General features: G+C 42.3%; 1 protein-coding gene across 1 annotated transcript in view; it reads left to right on the plus strand.

Moving 5' to 3' along the window:
• Positions 1–2460: 2460 nt before the first annotated feature.
• The window catches only part of LOC139567528 (melanopsin-B-like), a 33049-nt gene continuing 16413 nt past the window's right edge, over positions 2461–19096 (plus strand). The window contains exons 1-4 of the mRNA XM_071388860.1: positions 2461–2606; positions 17460–17593; positions 17817–18020; positions 18422–18593. Coding sequence (XP_071244961.1) covers positions 2461–2606; positions 17460–17593; positions 17817–18020; positions 18422–18593 — 656 coding nt within the window. The remainder of the gene's footprint in view (positions 2607–17459; positions 17594–17816; positions 18021–18421; positions 18594–19096) is intronic.

Genomic DNA, 19096 nt, shown 5'->3' on the forward strand with positions numbered 1-19096 from the left:
TATATTTTTGTTCAGTATACTTTAACGGAGACATTGGACTCAAACAGCATTTGTGTCAGTGTTAATAAATTATAATATTAATCACTGGGAAATGTCCATAACTCTAATGATTAAAGGAAGTGATTAAGCCGAGGCATTTGTGATGATGAAAAAAGCCATGCACATACTTCAGTGCATTGGCTTGGATCTGTGTGACCGCAGTCCCATTGAGGTGCTGATTGTAAGAGGATTTCTTTCTTTTGTTAATGTAATCGAATCAAAAGTGCCCATAGAGTCACGCAATGTGAAGCCATGCCCCTCCATGCCCCATCCTTTAATGGAAAAGTTCCAAGGTCCGACCAAACTCTGATGTCACCCCATTCAAGTTGAAATGTAAAATGGTTAGGTCAGGGGAAGGGTAAGGGTTAGGTTAGGGGTTAGGGTTTCAGGGTTAGGGTTGGGGTTTAGGCTAATAGGGTAGGGTTTAGGTTATGATGTCCCAAGGATCCCGGATAGCACTAAACCTCCCTTAAAGATGCACTATTTACGACCTTTTCCTGTTGAAAAAAAAAAGTACAGTTTTGAGCAAAATAGTGTTTCATGGAGTAGGCCATTCAAGGAGTTGGTCTGATGGTGCACTCCCCTCTGCTTGAGGATCAATAGAGGAGCGGTCAAAGGCACTGCATCTCGGTGCTTGAGGCGTCACTACAGACACCCTGGTTCGGATCCAGGCTGTATCACAAATGGCCATGATTGGGAGTCCCATAGGGTGGCGCACAATTGGCCCAGCGTTGTCCGGGTTTGGCCGGTGTAGGCCGTCATTGTAAATAAGAATTGGTTCTTAACTGACTTGCCTAGTTAAATAAAGGTTAAATAAAAAAGTTAAGGAAAAATCAGGAAAGGCCCACCCCCAACTTGTGCTACTATGTCATGAAGATACCGGGACCACCTATTGACATGTGCTTTTGTTAAGTAAATCAGGTGATAAATACATTTTTTTAACAGTTTTATTGTCACATACACTGGATAGGTGCAGTGAAATTGGTTGTTTTACAGGGTCAGCCATAGTAGTTCTGCGCCCCTGGAGCAAATTAGGTGCTAGTTAAGTGCTCAATGGGAAATCAACAGATTTTTTCACCTTGTCAGCTCAGGTATTCGATCCAGCGACCTTTCGGTTACTAGCCCAACACGCTAACCGCTACGCTACCTGCTGCCCTGAGGCAAATTAGCTAAAAAAGAGACTTTCGAGGTTCCTAAATGTTATTGCTGTGCAGTGTCCTGTCTGGACAGAGTTATGTAAAGCCATGTTGACTACACCTCAGCAGCTCAACCTCAAGCCTCTACCTGGAAGTGATCAATATCTGAACCACAGGACACATTTCACCTGTAGGATGATGGGAGGGCAGATAATACGTTTGGATTAGTTATGAGAGCATTTGTCTTACTACCGTGTTCCATTCTGGGTGGGATGGAAATCAGTCAATGTTCACTACTGATATCATAGAGCCAAGACAAATGCCATGGAAGACCGTTATGAGGAAAGATTTGCTTATACCCTCGGCATCTGCTGTAATCATGTCAAACCTATTTAAACTTTGTCTGATAGAAACAAATAAATCATGACAGCAACTTGTTGTAAGCAACCTATTATTCTTCAGCAGGAAGTGTATGTCTGATAAAACTAATACATCACAGCAGTTTGTATGCACAATTTATTTCACTCATCCCTTCAATTCACATTCCTATAGTGTATTTCTATTTATTAGGGATCCCCATTAGCTGCTGCCAAGGCAACATCTACTCTTCCTGGGGTCCAAACACGTTAAAGCCCTTACATTACATGTAAAACAAAAGATTAAACAGTACATCATATAACATTGTTCCATCACTACATATATACAATACAAAATGTACAATACAAAAATGTAAAAATACCACCATACAACAATATTACAGTGTATGCGTATGTGTGTCTCTTCACAGTCCTCGCTAGTAGGAAGCGCCTAGTATACATGCCTTATGAATATGTTGAAAGACTCTGTGTATTGTTCCACTGCTATGATGAGACATAGGGTGTGACATTTCAGCTAAACAGAGCTTGAGAAGGCAAGCCAGCCTGTCTGAATAAATGACAGTACGTTACATTAGGAAATGGGAGAAACTGTTTCTGGACTGAAGGAACTGAAGGAAAGCATCAAAGGTTTACATGAGTGAATATGCAGAGGGGGACTGGGTGGTTTGTTTGATTTGTAGCCCCCAGATATTTGAATGGATACTTATGGTGCACAGTCTTATATAATGAGAAAAGAGAGAAAAGGGAGAAACATAAATGGAGAGAGAGAGAGAGAGAGAGAGAGCTTCACAAGAGAGATATTGTGAAAGAGAGAGAGAGAGAGATCTATGGTTAAAGTGCTTTAGTGAAAGTGTTGTATGATGCATTAGGTTGTTCATATGGACTGAGCTTCTCTCTCTGTCCCAGGCATGTCAGGCATGGACAACATGGACCGAGGTTTCTTCCGGAAGGTAGACGTGCCAGACCAAGCTCATTACATCGTGGCCTGCTTCGTTGTGGTGATCGGAGCAGTGGGGGTCGGTGGGAATGCCCTGGTGATGTACGCCTTCTTCAGGTAGGCCACAGTACCTAAGGGAAGGGGGTTATGGAGAAGAGAGGGCAAGTGTTTCTAGGTTGGGTGCCAGTCTGTTTATTCTCTCTTGCAGAATGGCACTGAGGCTGATGTGTTTCAGTTTTTTCCCCTGAAAACCTGTTTTTATTTGATTCACCGAAGTAATTTCGAAGTGTTTACAGAAGAGATTTTTCCATGCAGGGTATTTAAAGAGGATATTTGGATTTCTGAAGGTCTTTGAGAGATTTGAGGACAGGCATGCCTCACATTTCAACTACATCTTCTATTTAATCTTTCCTGGATTTTCACACCCTTTGGCTTAAGCTCTGTGATTTGTCCTCATCTGCCTGTTCATCTGCCTGTTCATCCTCATCTGCCTACAGAATCCTATCCTTTAAAATTCCTAAAAACTGTTCATGTTCAGGTCTTCGGTAATGGAGTAGTCACTATTCATAAATCATTGTCCCTGGTTCATCATTGGCCAGCTGAGAGAAAGTGAACCTCAGAGGTTGCAGCAGGATGATGTGTTTGATTTAACAATGTGATCTTGAGCGTCATGTGTTTTGACATGGTACTGTTCTGACACTAAGACTTATTTTCGACGGTGCTCGAAGCGACAGAGCGAGGCTTGCTAATGCTGGGTGACAGAAAGAAGTCACACATTGTCCGGCTGGCTGGTCTGGTGCGGTGGTGACACACAACTGATTTACTTTTAGTTCACGTTGAACAACAAACTGGAGCTCTCAGATATAGAAATAATGAATGGCATGCCAAGCAAACAGCTGTCTATTTTACATGTAATTCACAACAACAACTAATTACAGGAGTTATGTGGCTGGGTTTTTCAACTGTTGGGATCTCGATGGCCACCTTGTATTTTGGTTGTTAACCCTACTCTCAAATCATGAAGTGTTTCATAGTTGGAGAGAAGACATTCTTCTAGACACTATGACCCTTCATAGACCCCCTTCATGGAAGGCATTAGTGAAATCTGCTGTACGTATTGTACCATTCGGTAAAAGTAGCTGAGGTGCAGGAAGATTAGAGACCACAGTGAAGAAAGTCTCTGCACTCTTCGATAAAATGCTAATTCCGGTAATTTCATGTGCTTAGCTTTCGGTCATAGCAGACCTTTGACAGAGCTAACATAGTAGCTAGGTCTACTACTGCTTTGACAGAAAACTAAGCACATTCAATTACTGATATCTGCATCTGATCTAAGAGCACAGAGACATTTTCTCTTCCACTAAGGCATGGCATACCTATGATATTTAATTTGATTTTGATTTGATTTGGTATTACCATATGCACAGGCTACACACTTATCTGATTGCTTGAACATGTGTGATCCAATTTGTTTTGTTCACAGTTCTACAGCGATATCCCATTCTAACATATGTTTCATTTCTACCTGAGCCGAGAGCTTTGATTTTATTTGATTTAGTATCCCCATTAGCACCATTGGCGACAGCTAGTCTTTCTGGGGTCTGACACATGACGAAAAAATGCTTTACATGTTAACTACTCAATACCCATCCCGGATCCGGGATCATTCTCATCAGAAATGCTGCCTAGAATAGCCTAGCCTAGCGCAACAGGGAATATCATATAATATAAATACATGAAATCACAAGTCCAATACAGCAAATGAAAGATAAACATCTTGTGAATCCAGCCAACATGTCCGATTTTGAAAATGTTTTACAGCGAAAACACAACATATATTTATGTTAGCTCACCACAATAGCCCAAAACACAACGCCATTTTTTCACCGCAAAGATAGCTTTCACAAAACCCACAAATAGAGATAAAATTAATCACTAACCTTTGAACAACTTCATCAGATGACAGTCTTATGACATCATGTTATACAATACATTTATGTTTTGTTCAAAAATGTGCATATTTATAGCTACAAATCGTGGTTTTACATTGGCGCCATGGTCAGAAATGGCTCCAAAATATACGGAGACATTTTAGAGAGCCACGCAATCTAACAGAAAAACTCATCATAAACTTTGATGAAAAGTACATGTTGTACATATAATTAAAGATACACTGGTTCTTAATGCAACCGCTGTGTTAGATTTAAAAAAATAACTTTAGTAAAAAGCACAGCATGCAATAATCTGAGACAGCGCCCAGCCATTCTCCGCCATGTTGGAGTCAACAGAGTCAACAAAAATACGAAATAACATCATAAATATTCCCTTACCTTTGATGAACTTTGATGAACATCAGAATGCAGTGCCAGGAATCCTAGTTCCACAATAAATCGTTGTTTTGTTTTAGAATGTCCATTTCTTCTGTCGAATTAGCAACTTTGGCTAGCATGTGTAGCTCACGTGTCCATGAAGATTTGACGCAATGAACGAAAACTTCTAAATGTGATAATAAAAGTCGAATAAACTGGTCAAACTCAGTTGAGAATCAATCTTCAGGATGTTTTTCTCATATATATCCAATAACATCCCAGACGGAGCATTTCTTCGTGTCTATCTAACGATTTGCAGACAAAGATATGACATGCCCAAGTGTGTGGCCAAAAACTGGCAATATGACTGACCTGTCACTCCAAAGACTCTCATCCGGTCCCACATAAGGCTAGACACTTCATTCCATGTTCTACTGCCTGTTGACATCTAGTGGAAGGCGTATGAAGTGCATACAGATCCATAAATACAAGGCAATTGAATAGGCGATGCCTTTCACAGAGACCCATTTCAGAATTTTCACTTCCTGTTTGGAAGTTTGCCTTCCAAATGAGTTCTGTTTTACTCACAGATATAATTCAAACAGTTTTAGAAACCTCAGAGTGTTTTCTATCCAATAGTAATAATAATATGCATATTATATAATCTAGGACAGAGTACGAGGCCGTTTAATTTGGGCACCATTTTATCCAAAAGTGAAAATGGCGCCTCCTATTTCCAAGAGGTTATTCATATTTTTAAATGTATGTAAGTTGTAGACATTCCAAATGTATACTGTATACAATGCATTCAGAAAGTATTCAGACCCCTTGACTTTTTCCACATTTTATTACACTACAGCCTCTAAAATGAATTAAATTGTTTTTTCTCCTCATCAATCTACACACAATACCCCATAATGACAAAGCAGGTTTCCATATAGGATATCTGTACTTTGCTCTGTTTATCTTTGCCTCGATCCTGACTAGTCTCCCAGTCACTGCCGCTGAAAAAAATTCCAACAGCATGATGCTGTCACCACCATGCTTCGACATAGGGATGGTGCCAAGTTTCCTCCAGACGTGATGCTTGGCATTCAGGCCAAAGAGTTCAATCTTGGTTTCATCATTTACATTTACATTTAAGTCATTTAGCAGACGCTCTTATCCAGAGCGACTTACAAATTGGTGCATTCACCTTATGATATCCAGTGGAACAGCCACTTTACAATAGTGCATCTAACTCTTTTAAGGGGGAGGGGGGGGTTAGAAGGATTACTTTATCCTATCCTAGGTATTCCTTAAAGAGGTGGGGTTTCAGGTGTCTCCGGAAGGTGGTGATTGACTCCGCTGACCTGGCGTCGTGAGGGAGTTTGTTCCACCATTGGGGTGCCAGAGCAGCGAACAGTTTTGACTGGGCTGAGCGGGAACTGTACTTCCTCAGAGGTAGGGAGGCGAGCAGGCCAGAGGTGGATGAACGCAGTGCCCTTGTTTGGGTGTAGGGCCTGATCAGAGCCTGAAGGTACGGAGGTGCCGTTCCCCTCACAGCTCCGTAGGCAAGCACCATGGTCTTGTAGCGGATGCAAGCTTCAACTGGAAGCCAGTGGAGAGAGCGGAGGAGCGGGGTGACGTGAGAGAACTTGGGAAGGTTGAACACCAGACGGGCTGCGGCGTTCTGGATGAGTTGTAGGGGTTTAATAGCACAGGCAGGGAGCCCAGCCAACAGCGAGTTGCAGTAGTCCAGACGGGAGATGACAAGTGCCTGGATTAGGACCTGCGCTGCTTCCTGTGTGAGGCAGGGTCGTACTCTGCGAATGTTGTAGAGCATGAACCTACAGGAACGGGTCACCGCCTTGATGTGAGTTGAGAACGACAGGGTGTTGTCCAGGATCACGCCAAGGTTCTTAGCACTCTGGGAGGAGGACACAATGGAGTTGTCAACCATGATGGCGAGATCATGGAACGGGCAGTCCTTCCCCGGGAGGAAGAGCAGCTCCGTCTTGCCGAGGTTCAGCTTGAGGTGGTGATCCGTCATCCACACTGATATGTCTGCCAGACATGCAGAGATGCGATTCGCCACCTGGTTATCAGAGGGGGGAAAGGAGAAGATTAATTGTGTGTCGTCTGCATAGCAATGATAGGAGAGACCATGTGAGGATATGACAGAGCCAAGTGACTTGGTGTATAGCGAGAATAGGAGAGGGCCTAGAACAGAGCCCTGGGGGACACCAGTGGTGAGAGCACGTGGTGCGGAGACAGATTCTCGCCACGCCACCTGGTAGGAGCGACCTGTCAGGTAGGACGCAATCCAAGCGTGGGCCGCGCCGGAGATGCCCAGCTCGGAGAGGGTGGAGAGGAGGATCTGATGGTTCACAGTATCAAAGGCAGCCGATAGGTCTAGAAGGATGAGAGCAGAGGAGAGAGAGTTAGCTTTAGCAGTGCGGAGCGCCTCCGTGACACAGAGAAGAGCAGTCTCAGTTGAATGACTAGTCTTGGAACCTGACTGATTTGGATCAAGAAGGTCATTCTGAGAGAGATAGCAGGAGAGCTGGCCAAGGACGGCACGTTCAAGAGTTTTGGAGAGAAAAGAAAGAAGGGATACTGGTCTGTAGTTGTTGACATCGGAGGGATCAAGTGTAGGTTTTTTCAGAAGGGGTGCAACTCTCGCTCTCTTGAAGACGGAAGGGACGTAGCCAGCGGTCAAAGATGAGTTGATGAGCGAGGTGAGGTAAGAGAGAAGGTCTCCGGAAATGGTCTGGAGAAGAGAGGAGGGGATAGGGTCAAGCGGGCAGGTTGTTGGGCGGCCGGCCGTCACAAGACGCAAGATTTCATCTGGAGAGAGAGGGGAGAAAGAGGTCAAAGCACAGGGTAGGGCAGTGTGAGCAGAACCAGCGGTGTCGTTTGACTTAGCAAACGAGGATCGGATGTCGTCGACCTTCTTTTCAAAATGGTTGACGAAGTCATCCGCAGAGAGGGAGGAGGGGGGAGGAGGGGGAGGAGGATTCAGGAGGGAGGAGAAGGTGGCAAAGAGCTTCCTAGGGTTAGAGGCAGATGCTTGGAATTTAGAGTGGTAGAAAGTGGCTTTAGCAGCAGAGACAGAAGAGGAGAATGTAGAGAGGAGGGAGTGAAAGGATGCCAGGTCCGCAGGGAGGCGAGTTTTCCTCCATTTCCGCTCGGCTGCCCGGAGCCCTGTTCTGTGAGCTCGCAGTGAGTCGTCGAGCCACGGAGCAGGAGGGGAGGACCGAGCCGGCCTGGAGGATAGGGGACATAGAGAGTCAAAGGATGCAGAGAGGGAGGAGAGGAGGGTTGAGGAGGCAGAATCAGGAGATAGGTTGGAGAAGGTTTGAGCAGAGGGAAGAGATGATAGGATGGAAGAGGAGAGAGTAGCGGGGGAGAGAGAGCGAAGGTTGGGACGGCGCGATACTATCTGAGTAGGGGCAGTGTGGGAAGTGTTGGATGAGAGCGAGAGGGAAAAGGATACAAGGTAGTGGTCGGAGACTTGGAGGGGAGTTGCAATGAGATTAGTGGAAGAACAGCATCTAGTAAAGATGAGGTCAAGCGTATTGCCTGCCTTGTGAGTAGGGGGGGAAGGTGAGAGGGTGAGGTCAAAAGAGGAGAGGAGTGGAAAGAAGGAGGCAAAGAGGAATGAGTCAAAGGTAGACGTGGGGAGGTTAAAGTCACCCAGAACTGTGAGAGGTGAGCCATCCTCAGGAAAGGAACTTATCAGGGCGTCAAGCTCATTGATGAACTCTCCAAGGGAACCTGGAGGGCAATAAATGATAAGGATGTTAAGCTTGAAAGGGCTGGTAACTGTGACAGCATGGAATTCAAAGGAGGCGATAGACAGATGGGTCAGGGGAGAAAGAGAGAATGTCCACTTGGGAGAGATGAGGATCCCAGTGCCACCACCCCGCTGACCAGAAGCTCTCGGGGTGTGCGAGAACACGTGGGCAGACGAGGAGAGAGCAGTAGGAGTAGCAGTGTTATCAGTGGTAATCCATGTTTCCGTCAGTGCCAAGAAGTCGAGGGACTGGAGGGACGCATAGGCTGAGATGAACTCTGCCTTGTTGGCCGCAGATCGGCAGTTCCAGAGGCTGCCGGAGACCTGGAACTCCACGTGGGTCGTGCGCGCTGGAACCACCAGGTTAGGGTAGCGGCGGCCACGCGGTGTGAAGCGTTTGTATGGTCTGTGCAGAGAGGAGAGAAGAGGGATAGACAGACACATAGTTGACAGGCTACAGAAGAGGCTACGCTAATGCAAAGGAGATTAGAATGACAAGTGGACTACACGTCTCGAATGTTCAGAAAGTTAAGCTTACGTTGCAAAAATTAAATTAAATCTTATTGACTAAAATGATATAGTACTGCTGGCGGTGAAGTAGGCTGGCTAGCAGTGGCTGCGTTGTTGACTTTGTTTGAAAGTGTAGCTGGCTAGGTAACCTCTAACTGGCTAGGTAACCTCGACAATTCTCAAAACTACACAATTATCTTGGATACAAGGACAGCAAAGACAACTATGTAGCTAGCTAACACTACGCTAATCAAGTCGTTCCGTTGTAATGTAAGTTGTAATGTGAGTTTCTACAGTGCTGCTATTCGGTAGAAGTTGGCTAGCTAGCAGTGTTAGCTAGCAGTGTTGACTAGGTAGCAGAACGGCAGCGCGGCGGACGAAAATAGCTGGCTAGCTAACCGAATAATTACTCTAAACTACTCTAAGCTACACAATTATCTTAGATACAAAGATAGCAAAGACAACTATGTAGCTAGCTAACACTACACTAATCAAGTCGTTCCGTTGTAATGTAATCGTTTCTGCAGTGCTGCTATTCGGTGGCTAGCTGGCTAGCTGGCTAGCTAGCAGTGTTGACTACGTTACGTTACGACGAAAATAGCTGGCTAGCGAACCTCAATAACTACACAATTATCTTTGATACAAAGACGGCTATGTAGCTAGCTAAGATCAAACAAATCAAACCGTTGTACTGTAATGAAAGTGTAATGAAAATGTAATGAAAATGAAATGGTAATACTACCTGGGGAGCGAGAGTGGAATGCGACTACTCTCTCCAAACCGGAAGTCTTTCATCAGACCAAAGAATCTTGTTTCTCAGTCTTAGAGTACTTTAGGTGCCTTTTGGCAAACTCCAAGCGGGCTGTCATGTGCCTTTTACTGAGGAGTGGCTTACGTCTGGCCACTCCACCATAAAGACCTGATTGGTGGAGTGCTGCAGAGATGGTAGAACTTCTGGAAGGTTCTCCCATCTCCAAAGAGGAACGCTGGAGCTCTGTCAGAGTGAACATCAGGTTCTTGGTCACCTCCCTGACCAAGGCCCTTTTCCCCTTATTGCTCAGTTTGGCCGGGCAGCCAGCTCTAGGAAGAGTCTTGGTGGTTCCAAACTTCTTCCATTTTAAGAATGATGGAGGCCACTGTGCTCTTTGGGACCTTCAACACTGCAGACATTTTTTGATACTCTTCCCCTGATCTGTGCCTCGACACAATCCTGTCTCGGAGCTCTACGGACAATTCCTACGACCTCATGGCTTGTTTTTTTGCTCTGACATGCACTGTCAACTGTCGGACCTTATATAGACAGGTGTGTGCCTTTCCAAATAATGTCCAATCAATTGTGTTTATCACAGGTGGACTCCAATCAAGTTGTAGAAACATCTCAAGGATGATCAATTGAAACAGGATGCCCCTGAGCTCAATTTCGAGTCTCAATGCCTAGGGTCTGAATAATATGTAAATAATAATTATGTAAATAAGGTATTTCTGTTTTTATTTTTATATATATAACCTGCACTCGCTTTGTCATTATGGGGTATTGCGTGTAGATTGATGGGGAATTTGTTTATTTAATCAATTTTAGATTAAGGCTATAACGTAACAAAATGTGGAAAATGGAAGGGGTCTGAATACTTTCCGAAAGTACCGTATATACAGTGCCTTCGGAAAGTATTCTGACCCCTTGACTTTTTCCACATTTTGTTACTTGACAGCCTTATTCTAAAATTTATTAAAACATTTTTCCCCCTCATCAATCTACATACAATACCCCATAATGACAAAGCAAAAACAGGTTTTTAGAAATGTTTGCTAATTTGACATTTAAAAAAACGTATTTTCGATGGTGCTCGAAGCAGCAGTGCGAGGCTTGCTAATGCTGGGTAACAGAAGTCAAGCATTTTTTTTTATACATTTGCAAAAATGTCAAAAAATCTGTTTTCGCTTTGTCATTATGGGGTATTGTGTGTAGATTGCTAAGATTTTTAAATCCATTTTAGAATAAGGCTGTAACGTAACACAATTTTGAAAAAATCAAGGGGTCTGAATACTTTCAGAAGGTACTGTATTTAACAAATTAGGTCAATAACGGATTCTAGCGGTCCTTGGCTGGTATGGTTACACGTGGTCTGCGTTTGAGAGGCTGGTTAGACGTACTGAAAATTCTCTAAAACGACATTGGAGGCAGCTTATGGTAGAGAAATTAACATTAAATTATCTTGCAACAGCTCTGCAGTCAGCATGCCACCTGCACACTCCCTCAAAACTTAATCTGTGGAATTGTGACAAAACTGTACATTTTAAAGTGGTGTTTTATTGTCCCCAGCACAAGGTGCACCTGTAAAGGTGGATGGATTATCTTGGGAAAGGAGAAATGCTCACTAACAGGGATGTAAACAAATTTTAGCCAAAAATATGTTTTTTTTTTTTTTTTTGTGCGTATGGAAAATGTCTAGGATTTTTTATTTCAGCTCATGAAACATGGGGCCAACACTTTACATGTTACATGTTATATTGTGTATATATATATATATATATACCGAGTATACAAAACATTTAGAACACTGCTCTTTCCATGACATAGACTGACCAGGTGAATCCAGGTGAAATCTATGATCCCTTATTGATGTAATTTGTTAAATCCACTTCAATCAGTGTAGATGAAGGGGAGAAGACAAGTTAAAGAAGGATTTTTAAGCCTTGAGACATGGAACGTTTGACACCTTGTAGAGTCCATGCCCCGACGAATTGAGGCTGGCCTGAGGGAAGAAGGGGGGTTGGGGCGGGGTGCAACTCAATATTAGGAAGGCATTCCTAATGTTTGGTATATTCAGTGTATATAAAACATTAAGAATACCTGCTCTTTCCATTCATATTTCCAGGTGAATCCAGGTGAAACCAGGTGAATCCAGGTGAAACCAGGTGAATCCAGGTGAATAAAGGTGAAAGCAGGTGAAATCAGGTGAATCCAGGTGAAACCAGGTGAATCCAGGTAAATCCAGGTGAAACCAGGTGAAACCAGGTGAAAGCTATAATCCGTTATTGACCCCATTTGGTAAATCCACTTCAATCAGTGTAGATGAAGGGGAGGAGACGGGTTAAAGGATTTTTAGGCCTTGACACAATTGAGACATGGATTGTGTATGTGTGCCATTCAGAGTGTGAATGGGCAAGACAAAAGATTTAAGTGCCTTTGAACGGGGTATGGTAGTAGGTGCCAGGTTTGTGTCAAGAACTGCAACGCTGCTGGGTTTTTCACGCTCAACTGTTTCGCGTGTGTATCAAGAATGATCCACCACCCAAAGGACATCCAGCCAACTTTACACAACTGTGTAAGCATTGGCTTCAACATGGGCCAGCATACCTGTGGAAAGCTTCCGACACCCTGTGGAGTCCATTCATTGACGAATTGCGGCTGTTCTGAGAGCAAAAGTAGGAGGGTGTTCCTTATATTTTGTACACTCAGTATACACAGTACATATACAAAGACACAAAAATGTTTGTTTTTTAAACGAAACACAAAAACAATATAACCAAAGAATAATAATTTGTGAGTGTGTGTACAGTGTGTGTTAGAGTGTGTGTCCATCTATCAGTTAACATACACGTCAGTGCATACACACAAATATTAGGTCACATGGGGGAGAGGCGTTGTGCTGTGAGGTGTTGCTTTATTTTTGTCTGAAATCAGGTTTGCTGTTCCCTTGCGCTATATGAGCTGGGAGAGCTCACTAGGTTGTACATATAGCTACAGTTTAGGTCGTCTGGTAGGAGCGTGACTGACTCCAAGCTAGTGGCTTTATTCCGCTAGCTGTCAGTGGCTCACTCCACACGGCAGTGGAGACGGCAGTAGAGATGGCAAGGTTCCCTGGGTGTGCTGCTGACATGCTTTGTGCATTAAGAAGATCCTTGACTGATGCTGCGACATGGTACTCCCATGCAACCATTCAATCTCTGCTGTAGCCACACATGTATTTTTACCCTTCACCCCCACACATTGTATAGAAACACAATCCACACACACTGTGTTATAACTATACTATAGAAACACAATCCTCACACATTGTGTTATAACTATACTATAGAAACACAATCCACACACACTGTGTTATAACTATACTATAGAAACACAATCCTCACACATTGTGTTATAACTATACTATAGAAACACAATCCTCACACATTGTGTTATAACTATACTATAGAAACACAATCCACACACACTGTGTTATAACTATACTATAGAAACACAATCCTCACACATTGTGTTATAACTATACTATAGAAACACAATCCTCACACGTGTTATAACTATACTATAGAAACACAATCCTCACACATTGTGTTATAACTATACTATAGAAACACAATCCTCACACGTGTTATAACTATACTATAGAAACACAATCCTCACACATTGTGTTATAACTATACTATAGAAACACAATCCTCACACATTGTGTTATAACTATACTATAGAAACACAATCCTCACACATTGTGTTATAACTATACTATAGAAACACAATCCTCACACATTGTGTTATAACTATACTATAGAAACACAATCCTCACACATTGTGTTATAACTATACTATAGAAACACAATCCTCACACATTGTGTTATAACTATACTATAGAAACACAATCCTCACACATTGTGTTATAACTATACTATAGAAACACAATCCTCACACATTGTGTTATAACTATACTATAGAAACACAATCCTCACACATTGTGTTATAACTATACTATAGAAACACAATCCTCACACACTGTGTTATAACTATACTATAGAAACACAATCCTCACACATTGTGTTATAACTATACTATAGAAACACAATCCTCACACATTGTGTTTTAACTATACTATAGAAACACAATCCTCACACACTGTGTTATAACTATACTATAGAAACACAATCCTCACACACTGTGTTATAACTATACTATAGAAACACAATCCTCACACATTGTGTTATAACTATACTATAGAAACACAATCCTCACACACTGTGTTATAACTATACTATAGAAACACAATCCTCACACACTGTGTTATAACTATACTATAGAAACACAATCCTCACACATTGTGTTATAACTATACTATAGAAACACAATCCTCACACACTGTGTTATAACTATACTATAGAAACACAATCCTCACACACTGTGTTATAACTATACTATAGAAACACAATCCTCACACACTGTGTTATAACTATACTATAGAAACACAATCCTCACACATTGTGTTATAACTATACTATAGAAACACAATCCTCACACACTGTGTTATAACTATACTATAGAAACACAATCCTCACACACTGTGTTATAACTATACTATAGAAACACAATCCTCACACATTGTGTTATAACTATACTATAGAAACACAATCCTCACACACTGTGTTATAACTATACTATAGAAACACAATCCTCACACACTGTGTTATAACTATACTATAGAAACACAATCCTCACACATTGTGTTATAACTATACTATAGAAACACAATCCTCACACATTGTGTTATAACTATACTATAGAAACACAATCCTCACACATTGTGTTATAACTATACTATAGAAACACAATCCTCACACATTGTGTTATAACTATACTATAGAAACACAATCCTCACACATTGTGTTATAACTATACTATAGAAACACAATCCTCACACATTGTGTTATAACTATACTATAGAAACACAATCCTCACACACTGTGTTATAACTATACTATAGAAACACAATCCTCACACATTGTGTTATAACTATACTATAGAAACACAATCCTCACACACTGTGTTATAACTATACTATAGAAACACAATCCTCACACATTGTGTTATAACTATACTATAGAAACACAATCCTCACACACTGTGTTATAACTATACTATAGAAACACAAGGATGTTTTTTAAGCATAAAAGCAATGGTGATTTAAATTATATATCACCATACACCCGTTTTAGTAATTTTTGTTTTATGATAATATTATCTAATCGTCATGATAAAAGTAATAAAATGCTTCAGTACCAGTGAATATTTGAGCTTAATTAACTTGGACCATATGCTACCCTGTGATGATGTGTGTGCATGTGCAAAGGCAATTGTTTGACATTTGACATCAAAGCAGAAAGCGTGGGAGGCATCAGCTCTTTAATGCTCACTGACACAGATTTGTCCAGTGCGCAGGAAGAATTGCACACGTTATGGTAGGACAGCCATCAAAGACAGCTCTGTGTGGACAGGGTGTGTAACTCCATATACAGTCCTGTATGTTTCTTTTTAACTTACACATTTAAAAGGCCTCTGTGTTTAAAGGGATACTTCAGGATTTTAGCATGCTAGTAGATACCCATAGACTTTCAGTCATTGTGCTAATCCTAGTTAGCATTGGCTTGTGAAACAACCTTTAACTTCCTTCATACTGGACACAGAAACATAAAATTGGTATCCACAAGTTCATCTGACTCTGGGGAAAGTCCCAAAGTATCCCTTTAAGAATACTTTTTTGTCATTTCAAAGGGCCCTGAGGTCCTAATCGTAAAATATATGTTTCACTTTGACAAGAATGAAGGGAATCATTTTGCGGTCATCGTTGCTATGGTTGTTGTTAAAGATTATGTTGCTTGGAAAAGTGAAAAGGGCTCCAGATACCTATTATGGTTTGCAATAACATCAACTCCAGGCACGTGAAAATGAGTTTGTGTACACTTAATGTATATGTTCCTTTCCCTCACTCCCTCGCTGGCATGTCTATAAATGAGTCTCAAAATGGCATTCAGAGAAGTAACATAATAGGAAGTGATTTTCTACAAAAGTCTGATTTCCAACTATGTTTACTCAGCTTGGCGGAATCAGGCATGAGCTCTGACCTCCATCGCCGTAAACAGACCCAGCATGGGGGTAGCGTTCCAGATTGGTACTCAATCTGACCATAGATTGGCTCATCCTAGGTCCCTATGTGATCCCCATGCTTAATGATCCCCCATCTGGGGATCTTAATGATCCCCATCTGGGTCAGTGATCAGAGTGCTGGTGATGTGGAGACACATTCTGTTACTGTACATTTACTAGATGGTTCAATGTGAGGAGCACTGTGGGCTGGTTTCCTGGACACAGATTAAACCTGCTCAGGCATTCCGTCACTAAACACAAAACACCTTCTAAAGTCCTTCTTCTCCTCATTATCTTTCCCACTCCCTTACTTTCTCCATCCTCTCTTCTTAATCATTGTCTTCATTACCACTCTCTCCTCCTTGTACTCCTCGTCCTCTCCTCTCTGTTAGTAATGCGTGAGAGCTCCACAGGCCGTGGAGTCCTTCGTGTTTAGTTAAGGATCTCAGAGAGACGACCGGAGACCATTGAGACCATTGCATCACATCTCCTCTTTGATTTGTGAAAATCAAATCCCAGATCCACATGAGAGCATGGTGACATTGCTTCCTCCTACTGAAGCTGGCAACAACTGCAACACGTCACTCTCCACTAATCCAACATGTCACTTCTCTATCTAAATGTTATTAACATTATTTAGCACAAAACACTCCGAGCAGAAATCAGGCCATGTTCACAGTGGGGAGGGCAGAGGGCACTCTCTCACCCATTCACTCACCCTCAAGCAAAATCAGGGGATATTTTCATGCCATTGGAAATGACTTGAAATACTAACTTGAATTGACTCTGTAATTGTATTGGGCCGGTCTGATTTCCCCTGATGCTGTGAGCCAGTCTAGTTTCTTGGAAAACAGGAGGTATTTCTAGGTAGGGGATGACCTCTGCTGCTAGGAGGGATAATAGTGAGTGTATTGACTCAGGGCGAGGCGAGAGCGAGGGATTGGTATGGTGAGGAGGAGGAGGAGGAGGAGGAGGAGGAGGAGGGGGCTGGGGAGGTGGCTGGTTGTCAGCAGGTGATGGCTGATCACTGAGCATTACTTATGCTGAATTTTGTTTGTGGTGGGATTAATGGACAACTGTAATAACAGTCATGGATTCATGTAATGATAATTCACCCACTCAGACTCTACATCCTAAATTAGAATGGTTGGCAAGAGAGTGAGATACATTCACTTAAAGGAATTCAGATCACAGAGGGGAGTGTGGTCACGAGGTAGTTAGCAAACTGAGTGTGGGGTCATGTTCCAGTGGTTTCACTTTTTGACTAATGTGAAAGTACAGCATCGCATCCTTGCCTTCTGACCTAATCTTTACTTCATTACCTGGATAGAAGCTATTCTGTTATAATGCTAAAGCTTTAGTGATAAAGATAAAGGTCAAATCTTAAGTGAGTAGTAAGCTAATAACAATGAATCTATTTTTTGAAAACATAAACACTGTATATTTCTTCTGTATTTCAGTAACAAGAAGCTCCGGACTCCTCCCAACTATTTCATCATGAATCTGGCAGTGAGTGACTTCCTCATGGCCATCACACAGTCCCCTATCTTCTTTGTCAACTGTCTCTACAAGGAGTGGGTTTTTGGAGAAACAGGTACTTTTACCTTCATCCCATAACTTGGGTAAAATACCGCATCAAATCAGTTGTCTTAATGGAAAGCTTCAGCTACTTTGGTATTTGGAGCTGAATTACGCTATCCATGCTGAACAAAAAATACAAATCAAATTAATTGTGGAAATTCCATCTCTCTGCATCACTAATTTTCTATCCTGTGAGATTACTCAGCTTGTAAGATCTCTAAATGATTTCTGTACAGGCTGTAAGATGTACGCCTTCTGTGGGGCCTTATTTGGGATCACCTCCATGATCAACCTGCTGGCTATCTCCATTGACCGCTACATCGTCATCACCAAGCCCCTACAGGCCCTCCACTGGACCTCTAAACGCCGCACTTCCGTTGTCATCGTCATTGTCTGGCTCTACTCGCTGTGCTGGAGCCTGGCGCCTCTCTTTGGCTGGAGTGAGTTCCCTCCACTAGTGCCATCCTTTTGGGTGCCAGTTTTCTGACTGTTTCTGCTCTCTTGCCAATGTGTTAGGGAATAGTCATGCCATGTGCTAGATACTCACACATTTGCTAGACAATGACACTAATAGAGTTGGCAAGAGTCCAAACAGATCTCGGACCAGACTACCATCCTTTTATCTTATCTCTACAACGCTCTCACTTTCCCATCACTCTTCTTCGTCTCTCTACAGGTGCAATGATACAATAATCTCCTCTCTCTTTCTCAAACACTTGATCTCCAACCCTGACACTTACCCTGACCGCAGCCTTAATCCCAACCCTAACCCCAACCGGGACCCTAACCTTAACCCTAACCCCAACCCCAACACTAATCTTAACCCATTGTCCCTCACCAGGTTCTTATATCCCTGAGGGCCTGATGACCTCCTGTACGTGGGATTATGTGACCTCCACACCAGCCAATAGGAGTTACACTCTGATGCTATGCATCTTTGTGTTCTTCATCCCACTGGGCATCATCTCCTACTGCTACCTCTGCATGTTCCTGGCCATACGCACTGCCAGTAGGTAAGCAGATACATTCACACAACCATGCAGTGGTGGAAAAAGTACTCAGTTGTCATACTTGAGTAAAAGTAAAGATACCTTAAAAACCTCTTAAGGATCTGCCCCTTTTTTCAATTTTCGCCTAAAATGACATACCCAATTCTAACTGCCTGTAGCTCAGGATTTGAAGCAAGGATATGCATAACACTTTTAAGTTTATGGAAATGTAAAATGAATGTAGTATAATATAACACATTAGATCTGGTAAAAGATAATACACAAATAAAAAAACATGCGCTTCTATGTATTTTTTTGTACCATAGTCTTTGAAATGCAAGAGAAAGGCCATAATGTATTAATCCAGCCCAGGCGTAATTTAGATTTTGGCCACTGGATGGCAGCAGTGTATGTGCAACGTTTTAGACTGATCCAATGAACCATTGCATTTCTGTTCAAAACGTTGTATCAAGACTGCCCAAATGTGCCTAATTGGCTTATTAATAACTTTTCAAGTTCATAACTGT

This window comes from Salvelinus alpinus, chromosome 1 (genome assembly GCF_045679555.1).
Source record: "Salvelinus alpinus chromosome 1, SLU_Salpinus.1, whole genome shotgun sequence".
In the NCBI taxonomy this organism is placed as follows: Eukaryota; Metazoa; Chordata; class Actinopteri; order Salmoniformes; family Salmonidae; genus Salvelinus; species Salvelinus alpinus.